The sequence below is a fragment of the Scyliorhinus torazame genome, chromosome 15, assembly GCF_047496885.1.
Source record: "Scyliorhinus torazame isolate Kashiwa2021f chromosome 15, sScyTor2.1, whole genome shotgun sequence".
NCBI lineage: Eukaryota > Metazoa > Chordata > Chondrichthyes > Carcharhiniformes > Scyliorhinidae > Scyliorhinus > Scyliorhinus torazame.
In genome coordinates, this window is record NC_092721.1 from 204,370,019 (window position 1) to 204,382,518 (window position 12,500).

A 12,500-nucleotide genomic window follows, 5' to 3' on the forward strand; every position below is an offset into this window, starting at 1 on the left:
GTTTGTTTAGGAACAGAGGAACAGAGAAGTCCATTCAGCCCATCGAGCCTGCTCTGCCATTTAATACGATCATAGCTGACTGGACACTACGATGCCTTTTCCGCCCACTATCCCCATAACCCTTTACATTATTGTTAATCAGAAATCTCTCAATCTCGGCTTTGGAGTCGGACCCTTGAGGAACTTTCAAGTGATTATTGGATAGGCACATGGAGCACACCAGAATGACAGGGTGTGGGATAGCTTGATCTTGGTTTCGGACAACGCTTGGCAAAACATCGAGGGCCGAAGGGCCTATTCTGTGCTGTACTGTTCTCAACATACTCGGTGACTGAGCTTCCACAGCCCTCCGGGGTAGAAAATTCCAAAGATTCACAACCCTCTGTGTGAAGAAATGACTCCTCACCTTTAGAAATTGTGTTTCCCCCCGTTCTAGGCTCCCCACCAAGGGAAACATCTTACTTGCATCCATCCTGTCTATTCCTTCAAGTATTTTGCAGGTTTCAATGAAATCCCCTCTCATTCTTTGAAACTCTAGGTAGTGCCGGCCCAGTTTGCCCCAATATCTCTCCGTAAGACAGTCCCACCATCCCTGGAACGAATCTGGTGATCCTTCTTTGCAGTCCCCAATGTCCTCCCTGAATTGAGGGGCTCAAAACTGCCCACAGTACTCCAGGTGCGGTCTAACCAAGCTTCTATTCAATTGAAGCAAGGCCTCAGTACTCCGGTATCCGATTGTGATCAAGGCCAACATTCCATCAGCCATTCTGAGAGCTCTGTATCTGCACTGCCTTCAATGAGAACCCAACTAAGCCCTCATTCACAAAAAATATTATTTTCACCTACCACTGCTCATCACCCTTCCCGCCCCTCCTTTCCCATAGATTACAGTAAGAAGTCTTACAACACCAGGTTAAAGTCCAACAGGTTTGGTTCAAATCACTAGCTTTCGGGGTGCAGCTCACCTGAGGAAGGAGCAGTGCTCCGAAAGCTAGCGATTTGAAACAAACCTGTTGGACTGTAACCTGGTGTTGTAAGACTTCTTACTGTGCTCACCCCAGTCCAACGCCGGCATCTCCACATCATTCCTATAGATTGAGGGAGATGGTGGTTTAGTGGTAATGAAATGAATGAAAATGAATGAATGAAAATCGCTTATTGTCACAAGTAGGCTTCAATGAAGTTACTGTGAAAAGCCCCTAGTCGCCACATTCCGGCGCCTGTTCGGGGAAGCTGGTACAGTGGTAATGTCACTGGACTAGTAATCCCTAGGCCCAGACTAATGCTCTCGGGGGACATGGGTTCAAATCCCACCATGCCATGGGGTGGATTCTAAACTCAATTAATCAAATCTGGAATATGAAGCGAGTCTCAGTGATTGTAACCGTAAAACTATCATCAATTGTTGTAAATACCCATCTGGGTCACTGATGTCCTTTAGGGAAGGAAATCTGCCGTCCTTACCTGGTCTGGCCTACATGCGACCCCAGACCCACGGCAATGTGACCCGCTTCCCTCTGAAATGGCCGAGCGAGACACTCCGTTGAAGGGCCTGTGGGAAGGGGAGTAGGTGCTGGCCGAGCCAGTGATATCCTCAAACCATTACAACATAAAGGTGCCGGCTCATAGAGGTGTACAGTTGCCAGGTCTTCTCCCTCATTCCCACCCTCTCCCCCTCTCCTTTCTCACTTACACACTGACCCTGACTCATGGGGAGCACTTGGAAAGCTGTGCGTTTAACCAGGAAACAAATCACTGTTCTTCCCAACGCATTTCCACAATCCTTCCACTGATTAGGACGTGACCCCCACCCCATGCTGACAATGCTGTGGGAATGCTGCAAAGTCAGAGGCTCCATATTTCACAAGTGAAATCTTGATTCTCCCAGAGAGTGAGTGAAGATACATGGGGAGAGTGAAGATACATGGGGAGAGTGAAGATACATGGGGAGAGTGAATGAGCCTCATTAACTCACACATTAAATATGCACCCAAATACCAGCCATGGGATCTTTTACATTCACTTAGAATCCCTATAGTGTAGAAAGAGGCCACTGAGTCGGTACCAACCCTCTGAAAGAGCACCCTACCTAAGCCCACTCCCCCACCCTATCCGCGTAACCCCATCTGGCCTGCACATCTTTGGACACTAAAGGGCTCCCTCAGTACTGACCCTCTGTGACGGTGCAGCACTCCCTCAGTACTGACCCTCTGACAGTGCAGCACTCCCTCAGTGCTGACCCTCTGACAGTGCAGCACTCCCTCAGTACTGACCCTCTGACAGTGCAGCACTCCCTCAGCACTGACACTCTGACAGTGCAGCACTCCCTCAGTACTGACCCTCTGACAGTGCAGCACTCCCTCAGTACTGACCCTCTGACAGTGCAGCACTCCCTCAGCACTGACACTCTGACAGTGCAGCACTCCCTCAGCACTGACACTCTGACAGTGCAGCACTCCCTCAGCACTGACACTCTGACAGTGCAGCACTCCCTCAGCACTGACCCTCTGACAGTGCAGCACTCCCTCAGTACTGACCCTCTGACAGTGCAGCACTCCCTCAGTACTGACCCTCTGACAGTGCAGCACTCCCTCAGCACTGACACTCTGACAGTGCAGCACTCCCTCAGTACTGACCCTCTGACAGTGCAGCACTCCCTCAGTACTGACCCTCTGACAGTGCAGCACTCCCTCAGCACTGACACTCTGACAGTGCAGCACTCCCTCAGCACTGACACTCTGACAGTGCAGCACTCCCTCAGTACTGACCCTCTGACAGTGCAGCACTCCCTCAGCACTGACACTCTGACAGTGCGGCACTCCCTCAGTACTGACCCTCTGACAGTGCAGCGCTCCCTCAGTACTGACCCTCTGACAGTGCAGCACTCCCTCAGCACTGACCCTCTGACAGTGCAGCACTCCCTCAGTACTGACCCTCTGACAGTGCAGCACTCCCTCAGTACTGACCCTCTGACAGAGTGCAGCACTCCCTCAGTACTACGCAGGATATGTCATTCCTGTTTATGTTGAAAAGCTATGTTTTATGGCCCTCCGGGTGTGTCAGGAAGCCCGCTCACCCGGAGACATATTTCACTCTCATGCCCTCCTCTGTTCTTTCCATGACAGGGGGAGGCCCTGGTCAAGCAGGTAGTGTGGCAGCTGTTAATGAGCAAGCTGGTGTTGGACAAGATCCAGACAGGATCGCCTTTGGGGAGCCCCCATGCCCATCTGATGCCTCCACCCTCCTGGTCATGCCCCATCCTCTGGTCTCTCAAATCCTGTCCGTCAACTAGCTTACCCCTCTTGCCGGTGTTTGCTCCTGGCCCATTCTTTAGATGGTGGCGGTGGGAAACCTGGTGCTCTGTACAACCCAGTCCCAAGTCTTTGAGCTGCGAGACCCACAGAGACACTGACGGCACCAGTTTGCCTGTGATGCCCACCGCAGTGGAATAGCCCACCACAGTGGACTAACCCACCAACGTTCACTGGCTGACCAAGGGGAACACGAACATGACCAGCCCCTTTGGAACTGGACCCCATTATTATAATTATCTTTATTATTATTGTCACAAGTAGGCTCACATTAACACTGCAATGAAGTTACTGTGAAAATCCCCTAGTCGCCACATTCCGGCGCCTGTTCGGGTACACGGAGGGAGAATTCAGAATGTCCAAATTACCGAACAGCACGTCTTTTGGGACTTGTGAGGTAGCACTGCTCCCTTCCAGCGCCAGGGACCCAGCTGAGTCCTGGGATCCAGCAGACCTGGGTAGCGTGCCCTTCCGGCGGGTCGGTGTAGAGCCGATGGGCTGAATGGCCCCCTTCTGCACTATAAAGATTCTATGAATGATGAAAAGTTTGATAGGATAGGTGTCAACAAAATGTTTCCATTTGTGGAGCAGTCCAAACCTGGACACCATACATGTTATTGTCGCCTAACAAACATATTCTCCATGTGTGCTCGATCAAAACCCCTCAAAATGCTGAAACATTGCTGGATATCCTCTGCTGTAAAGGCAACACAGCTTCTCTCGTCTCTCCACATCAATAAGGTGAGAAATCAGGAGGCATTTCTTCACCCAGAGAGTGGTGAGAAGCTGCAACTCGCTCCCACAGGGAGGGGTTAAGGTGAATGGCGCAGGTACCCTGAAGGGTGAAGCTGGTTAAAGAGATGGGAGAGAGAGAGAGGAATAGAAGGGTAGAGTTTGAAGAAGGGGATGGGCTTGTGCGGAGCTGAAACCCTGGCAGGAAGCTATTGGGCTGAATGGACTGTTTCTGTGCCATGTAATTCGATGGAAAACGTGAAAAGGAAGTTTCGGGTCCATCTGTTCCCTTCAATTTAAGTCATTCAAATCCTGAACTAAATGGCAGTGAGGAGTTGGGATCGGACCATCACATCACCCCAGTGTTTACTTACAAGGACAAATTGGTTCAGTAACAATAGAGGAGCCTGGTCGCATTCAGCTTAATAAGATTTTGACTGGGGCACATGACAGATGAGGCCTGCCTGAAGTGACATGGGTAAACCCCCTGTGAACACTTGCTGTGTCCCAGCCCCTCTCTCTCACCCGGCCTGGCCAGGCAGCACTCGCCTCTTTCTATTGTCTTCCTGTTATTTTATTTGCTATTGCGTGCAGGCTCCTCCATCAATCAGTGTCCACACCCCAACCGCCACCATCTCCTCTCCCCTCTCCCCCCCCCCCCCCCGGTCTCCTCTCCCCCCCCCCCCCCCCCCCCCTGTCTCCTGTCGTGTCCCCCCCGCCACCCCAACCCTGCCCCGGCAAAACCAGCTGCAAATGGCTCAAGCCATTAGGCCTGTGCTAATTGGCTAACGCTTGATGAATGAGCCGGGCACAAATCTGGCACAGGTGGTGCCTGTGCACATTAGGTGGGCAGGCTTATGGAGAGCTACAGGACACTAATCAAATTTGGGGGCAAATTTTCTTCCTGCCTTAAGCAGGCCAGTATCGACCATTTAAAGCCACAGCTGCCCCTTTGTCTGCACATAACTTGAGCTGCGCAGTACCCTTTTCTCCCACCAATCCCTCACTTGTCCATTGTGATGGGGACGTGACACTGTTATTTATTTCCCCCCCCCCCCCCCCCCCCCCCCCCCCTCCCCAGTTAAGGTTACTAATTCTTACGGTGTGGGAGGAGGGACACAAATGCCAGGGGGTTGCCACTTCTGGTGAAACGTTTCTCTCCTGCAGACTCCACGGTACTGTTGGTCATCGGGCATGTTCCTGGTGGCTTGATCATGTGATGCCTTGACCACAAGTCCACTTCTCCACGATTTGCAAATCTTATAACGGTTGGGGTTCCCCTGAACTTTCATTTCCCCTGAAATTGGGGGCCCCACTGTCCAAAGATGCGGTGGATTGGCCGTGCTAAATTGCCCTTAATGTCCAGGGATGTGCAGGTTAGGTTATGGGGTTACGGGGATAGAGTGGGGTGGACACTCTTAAATGGGCAGGGCGCTCATTCAAAGGGTCGTTCCAGACTCGATGGGCTGAATGGCCTCCTTTTGCACTGTAGGGATTCTATGATTCTTTGTTTGCCGGTTTTGGTCAGCTCCAGACGTGGGAAACATCAGATGAGCCCAGAGGCCGCTGGGGCCGAGTCAAAGAACATAAGAACCAGGAGCAGGAGTAGACCATGTGGCCCCTCGAGCCTGCTCCACCATTCAATGAGATCATGGCTGATCTTTTGTGGACTCAGCTCCATTTTCCGGCCCGATCACCATAACCCTTAATCCCTTTATTCTTCAAAAAACTATCTATCTTTATCTTAAAAACATTTAATGAAGGAGCCTCTGCTGCTTCACTGGGCAAGGAATTCCGTAGATTCACAACCCTTTGGGTGAAGAAGTTCCTCCTACGCTCAGTCCTAAATCTACTTCCCCTTATTTTGAGGCTATGCCCCCTAGTTCTGCTTTCACCCGCCAGTGGAAACAACCTGCCCGCATCTATCCTATCTATTCCCTTCATAATTTTATATGTTTCTATAAGATCCCCTCGCATCCTTCTAAATTCCAACGAGTACAGTCCCAGTCTACTCAACCTCTCCTCGTAATCCAACCCCTTCAGCTCTGGGATTAACCTAGTGAATCTCCTCTGCACACCCTCCAGTGCCAGTACGTCCTTCCTCAAGTAAGGAGACCAAAACTGAACACAATACTCCAGGTGTGGCCAGAGGAAGTCCAAAGGCCTGAACCACGAACAGTGAAGAGGTGCCGTTCTCCTGGGTTCCCAGCTGCAGAGCCCAGGGGTTAGACCTTCCAACCAGGGACAGCCCTGGTTGACCATAAGACATAGGACACGATTCTCTGGAAAAAGTTGTAAGTTAATTTGTGGCGAGTTTTTCAGGGGGTTTCCCGCCGGCTCTATCGGCGAGTTCCCCACCGCTATCCAATAACACTTGGTCATTGTTTTGGACCCTGGGGAGTTTGTCACCGGTTTCGTGCACACCGAGAATATTTTTTAGCACTGGAGAGCTGTTATTTGGACATTCTGAATTCTCCCTCCGTGAACCCAAACAGGCGCCGGAATGTGGTGACTAGGGGCTTTTCACGGTATCTTCATTGCAGTGTCAATGTAAGCCTACTTGTGACAATAAAGATTATTATAATTTTTTTAATGGAGGGAGGTACCAGAGGGCTGAAGAACTGTGCCCCAGGGAAGGAGAGGAGAGAATGGCGAAGGGGAGGGCGGAGAGGAGTTGCACTGAGAGCTGGTGCTTTCAGGGTTGATGCTGCTGCTGTGTTTTCCCACGTCATGCCAACGCTCTTTGATTCCTTTCTGCAGTAACGGTGACGTGACGGCGGGGCGGTAAGATGGTTTAGAATGAATTGCTACATTACAAGGAGAGGCAAAAGCCAATTTCTGCCGCCTTGCTTTTTGGCGACTGCCCCACCCCCCATTCCCCTCGCCCCATATTAATCTTCGTAAAGCAATCCATTGTATTTATGAGAATCAATATCGAGCTAACTTCACACTCTGAAGCCTTTCATCAGGCCCCATGAGAAGACCAATAAAGTAAAATAGGTTTTAGAGGTCCCACCAACAGAGTGACCTCCTGCTACCCGATCCCGAATCAGGGCTGACATCTTTTCCAAAAAGGAATTTATCCCCTGCAGCGGCAGCCTTGACTCGGTGAGGAACACTCTCGCCTCTTAGTCAGAAAGTTGAGCGTTCAAGTCCACATTCCAGGGATTTGAGCACGGAATCCCAGGTTGTCACTCCCATGGCCAGTACTGAGGAAGTGCTGCACTATCGGAGGTCTCTGCTTTCTGATGAGACGTTCACGGTGGAAGACACTAGTGGGATGCCAGAGCTCCAGGAGAACCAGGGGGCAGAGGTGAGTGCAGTGACCATCACTAAGGAGAAGATTCTGGGGAAACTGAAAGGTCTGAAGGTGGATAAGTCACCTGGACCGGATGGACTACACCCCAGGGTCCTAAAAGAGATAACTGAGGAAATTGTGGAGGCATTGGTGATGATCTTTCAGGAATCACTGGAGGCAGGAAGGGTCCCAGAGGACTGGAAATGGCTCATGTAACACCACTGTTTAAGAAGGGAGGGAGGCAGAAGACGGGAAATTATAGGCCGGTTAGCCTGACTTCGGTCATTGGTGAGATTTTAAAGTATATTATTAATGGTGAGATCGCAAAGTACTTGGAAGTGCATGGTAAAATAGGACTGAGTCAGCACGGCTTTGTCAAAAGGAGGTTCTGTCTGACGAATCTGTTAGAGTTCTTTGAGGAGGTAACAAGGAAGTTCAACAAAGAAGAATCAGTGGATGTGATTTATTTAGATTTCCAGAAGGCCTTTGACAAGGTGCCGCATAGGAGTCTGTTAAATAAGTTAAAAGCCCATGGTGTTCAGGGTAAGATTCTGGCATGGATAGAGGATTGGCTGACTGGCAGAAGGCAGAGAGTGGGGATATTGGGGTCTTTTTCAGGATGGCAGCCGGTGACTAGTGGTGTGCCTCAGGGGTCTGTGCTGGGACCACAACTTTTCACAATATACATTAAAGATCTGGAAGAAGGTACTGAAGGCACTGTTGCTAAGTTTGCTGATGATACAAAGATCTGTAGAGGGACAGGTAGTATTGAGGAAGCAAGGGGGCTGCAGAAGGACTTGGACAAGCTAGGAGAGTGGGCAATGAAGTGGCTAATGAAAGACAATGTGGAAAAGTGTGATGTTATGCACTTTGGAAGGAGGAATTTAGGCATAGACTTTCTAAATGGGGAAATGCTTAGGAAATCAGAAGCAGAAAGAGATTTGGGAGTCCTTGTTCACGATTCTCTTAAGGTTAACGTGCAGGTTCAGTCGGCAGTTAAGAAGGCAAATGCAATGTTAGCATTCATGTCAAGAGGGCTAGAATACAAGACCATCAATATTACAAAACCGTGCATTAAACCAATTATACGAAGGCCACTGTGATAGTGTAACGATGAAGGAGATTGCGAGGAGCTACTTCTGGTGGCCAGGGCTAGATGCCACAATTGTGGACAAAGCAGGAATGTCTTGTGCATAAATGTGGAACCTGCCGCCATTCGCCCTGGTGGACCAGTGGGAATGGGCAGAAGAGGCCTGGAAACGGATACATGTTGATTACTCCGGACCGTTTGAAGGGCGCATATCGCTCATTCGAGTCGATGCTCTCTCAAAAAGGCCTTCACGAAATCAACACCATCGGAGGAAACAGTTGAGAGATTGAGTGGAATTGGCAGATTCGGTGACCCTAAACAACTGATGAGCGATGATGGATCACAATTCATATCTTAAGAGTTCATAAACATCCGACCCGCTCCTTATCATCAGTATCAGCTTTCACTGTACAACCTGGAACCCTGTGATCTTTTTGGATGCGTGCCAGGCCTGTGCAAGGGGATTTGAGTATAAGAGTAGGAACGTGTTGCTACAGGGCCTTGGAGAAATGGTCTCCTTACCTAGGATGTAATTGAATTGGAGGCATTTCAGAGAAGGCTCACTGGGCTGATTCCGGGGGTGAAGGGATTGTCTAATGAGGAAAGGTTGATCAGGTTGGGCCGGTACCCATTGGAGTTTAAGAGATTGAGCGGTGATCTTGTTGAAACACAAGATTGTGAGGGGGTTTCACAGGGTGGGCGCTGAGAGAATGCCCCCCCCCCCACCTCGTGGGGGAATCTGGAACCCGGGGACACGGTTTCAGAATAAGGGGTCTCCCGTTTACGGTGGAGATGAGGGGGGAATTTCTTCCCTCCGAGGGTCGTTAGTGTTTGGAATTCTCTCCGCCCCCCCCCCCCCCCCCCCGAGAGCAGTGGAGGCTGTGGGTCAGTGAATATGTTCAAGGCCGAGTTTTGATGAAGAAGGGAGTGGAGAGTTTTGGGGGACAGACAGGATGGTGTATGTGAGGCAACAATCAGATCAGCCATACTTTGATCAAATGCCTAACCGGCTCGATGGGCCCAGTGGGCTAGTTATGCTCCCTGATATTGTAACCCTTTCATGACACAGGGAGAAAGTGCAAACTCCACAGTTACCGAGAGTCAGAATGGAACCAGGGTTCCTGGCACGGTGAGGCAGCAGTGCTAACCACTGTGTGCCGTGCAGCGTCGACTTGTGAATTGCACTCGTTGGTCCCTAGGCAACCAAAAGCGGTCAATATCCCTCGAACAATAAATCAGTTAATTAGGTTATTTTCCGGTGATGTTGATTGGGGGAGGTACAGGGAGCTGGGATATTGTCCGCTGAATATTTCCACAAGCTTTAAACATTCACCACCTGAACACGCTGTACTTAGCAGTGCAGCACTCCCTCAGGACTGACCCTCTGACAGTGCAGCATTCCCTCAGCACTGACCCTCTGACAGTGCGGCACTCCCTCAGCACTGACCCTCTGACAGTGCCGCACTCCATCAGTACTGACCCTCTGATAATGCAGCACTCCCTCAGTACTGACCCTCTGACAGTGCAACACTCCCTCAGTACTGACCCTTCGACAGTGCGGCACTCCCTCAATACTGACCCTCTGACAGTGGAGCACTCCCTCAGTACTGACCCTCTGACAGTGCGGCACTCCCTCAGTAGTGACCCTCTGACAGTGCAGCACTCCCTCAGTACTGACCCTCTGACAGTGCAGCACTCCCTCAGTACTGACCCTCTGACAGTGCGGCACTCCCTCTGTACTGACCCTCTGACAGTGCAGCACTCCCTCAGTACGGACCCTCTGACAGTGCGGCGCTGCCTCAGTACTGACCCTGTGACAGTGCAGCACTCCCTCAGTACTGACCCTCTGACAGTGCAGCACTCCCTCAGTACGGACCCTCTGACAGTGCGGCACTCCCTCAGTACTGACCCTCTGACAGTGCAGCACTCCCTCAGTACTGACCCTCTGACAGTGCAGCACTCCCTCAGTACTGACCCTCTGACAGTGCAGCACTCCCTCAGTACTGACCCTCTGACAGTGCAGCACTCCCTCAGTACTGACCCTCTGACAGTGCGGCACTCCCTCAGTACTGACCCTCTGACAGTGCAGCACTCCCTCAGTACTGACCCTCTGACAGTGCGGCACTCCCTCAGTACTGACCCTCTGACAGTGCAGCACTCCCTCAGTACTGACCCTCTGACAGTGCAGCACTCCCTCAGTACTGACCCTCTGACAGTGCGGCACTCCCTCAGTACTGACCCTCTGACAGTGCAGCACTACTTCAGTACTGACCCTCTGACAGTGCGGCACTCCCTCAGTACTGCACCGAGTGTGCCCATCCATCTGAATTGAAGCTCAAGGCTGTGGAGTGACCCTGAAACTCACACATGACCCTCTGACGAGTGCCACCTACTCAGCCACGATTAGCACCTGCTGCAGGCTAGTACACCAACAACACTGGCGTGGGTGGGGTGTTGGGGGGGGGGGGTGGTTGCATTGTTTATTCCTGACCCTGAGCACAAAATCTGTCTGTTGGCATTCCTTGCCACGCTCCTGTGCTGTGAGGAGCTGGGTGTAAAGGGGGGACTCGTTGGTCCCATTCCCCAACAGTCGTGAAGCTAAATGTTAAACTTTCCACGTAAAATTCTTGCAAGTGGTTGTGACACACGCACCAAAGAATAAAGTGAGCATAAAAAGGATTCTATCCTCTTGGTACATTTGGAAAGATTAAGGACTGACATAAATTTATCATAGTAATCCAATCAAGTTCCTATTATTCAAGCATTTCAGGTTTTGTGAAATCCGATTTAGTGTGCGCTGCCCGTCACTGAAGAGCAGAGTCACCCTGAGCCTGTGCATATGTCCTTCCAGCCGAACAGAGAAGGGAAATGTCAGGAGATTATTATTATTTTTTGTTGTTATTAATCTCCGTGTTAGAAGGTTGCGGCCGGTGGCTTTCTGTTTTGTGCGAGCGTGCGTGTGCGCCCTTTTCTCTCCCACCGCCCTGTGCTCGCTGTCGATCCCGTCTCCCTGGCAACGCTGACTGCGTCCCTCGGCAGACACCACGCTGTTTATCCGCATAACTGTGAGGGCAGGCTCACCAGATCCATACAAACTCAATTTGGCTCCTCCTGGGCTCTGCTCCTTAATGAAATCTCTGATGGACTAATGGTTGCTGGTGCCTTTCTGCGTGGGTTGAAGACGGTATAACATCGTGTATGCCCAGTGATAATTGTAGGGGTAGGGAGGGGTGGGGGGGGGGGTGAAGAATCGATTTTATATATAATTCCCCTTCCCTCTCTCATCCGCTCGTCTCTCTTTTTTGTCCTTTTAATGCAGCCATCCGAAGAAAGGAGAATGGTTGGGCGGATGAAGAGCACCCTCTAGTCTTCCTCTTCCTCGGCTCGTCTGGAATTGGTAATTGTTAAATTAAGTGACACTGAAACCATTTACTGTCTGGCGCAGAAGGCTTTCTGCTGAGGCCCCAGCCGCCACAGAGGAGGGAGCATGAACCAGAAACTTTTAACCCCTTCACCGTTACGTACCGTCGACACAAAGGGGGACATGATTGAGGTGTATAAGATTATGAGCGGCATAGATAGAGCAGACAGGAAGAAACATTTCCCCCTTGATGTGGGGGGCGGGGGGGGGGGGGAATCAACGAAATGAAAATCGCTTACTGTCACAAGTAGGCTTCAATGAAGTTACTGTGAAAAGCCCCTAGTTGCCACATTCCGGTGCCTGTTCGGGGAGGCTGGTACGGGAATTGAAACCTGCTGCTGGCCTGCCTTGGTCTGCTTTCAAAGCCAGCGATTTAGCCCAGTGTGCTAAACCAGCCCCTATGACCAGGGGGTGTAGATTCATGTTAAGGGGCAGGAGGTTTAGAGGGGATGTGAGGAAAAATATTTTGACCCAGAGGGTGGTGGGAGTCTAGAACTCGCTGCCTGAAAGCATGGTGGAGGCAGAGACCCTCATGACATTTAAGAAGTATTTAGATGTGCGCTTGCGATCCCAAGGCAGACAAGGCGATGGGACAAGTGCTGGGAAATGGGATTAGAAGAGATAGCTGGTTGCTTTTGACTGTCGCAG

At 50.9% G+C, this 12,500-nt stretch overlaps 1 protein-coding gene across 1 annotated transcript in view; it reads left to right on the forward strand.

The window, feature by feature from the left end:
- The window catches only part of clpb (ClpB family mitochondrial disaggregase), a 212,413-nt gene that overhangs the window by 124,556 nt on the left and 75,357 nt on the right, over positions 1-12,500 (forward strand). The window contains 1 exon segment of the mRNA XM_072477474.1: positions 11,751-11,828. Coding sequence (XP_072333575.1) covers positions 11,751-11,828 — 78 coding nt within the window.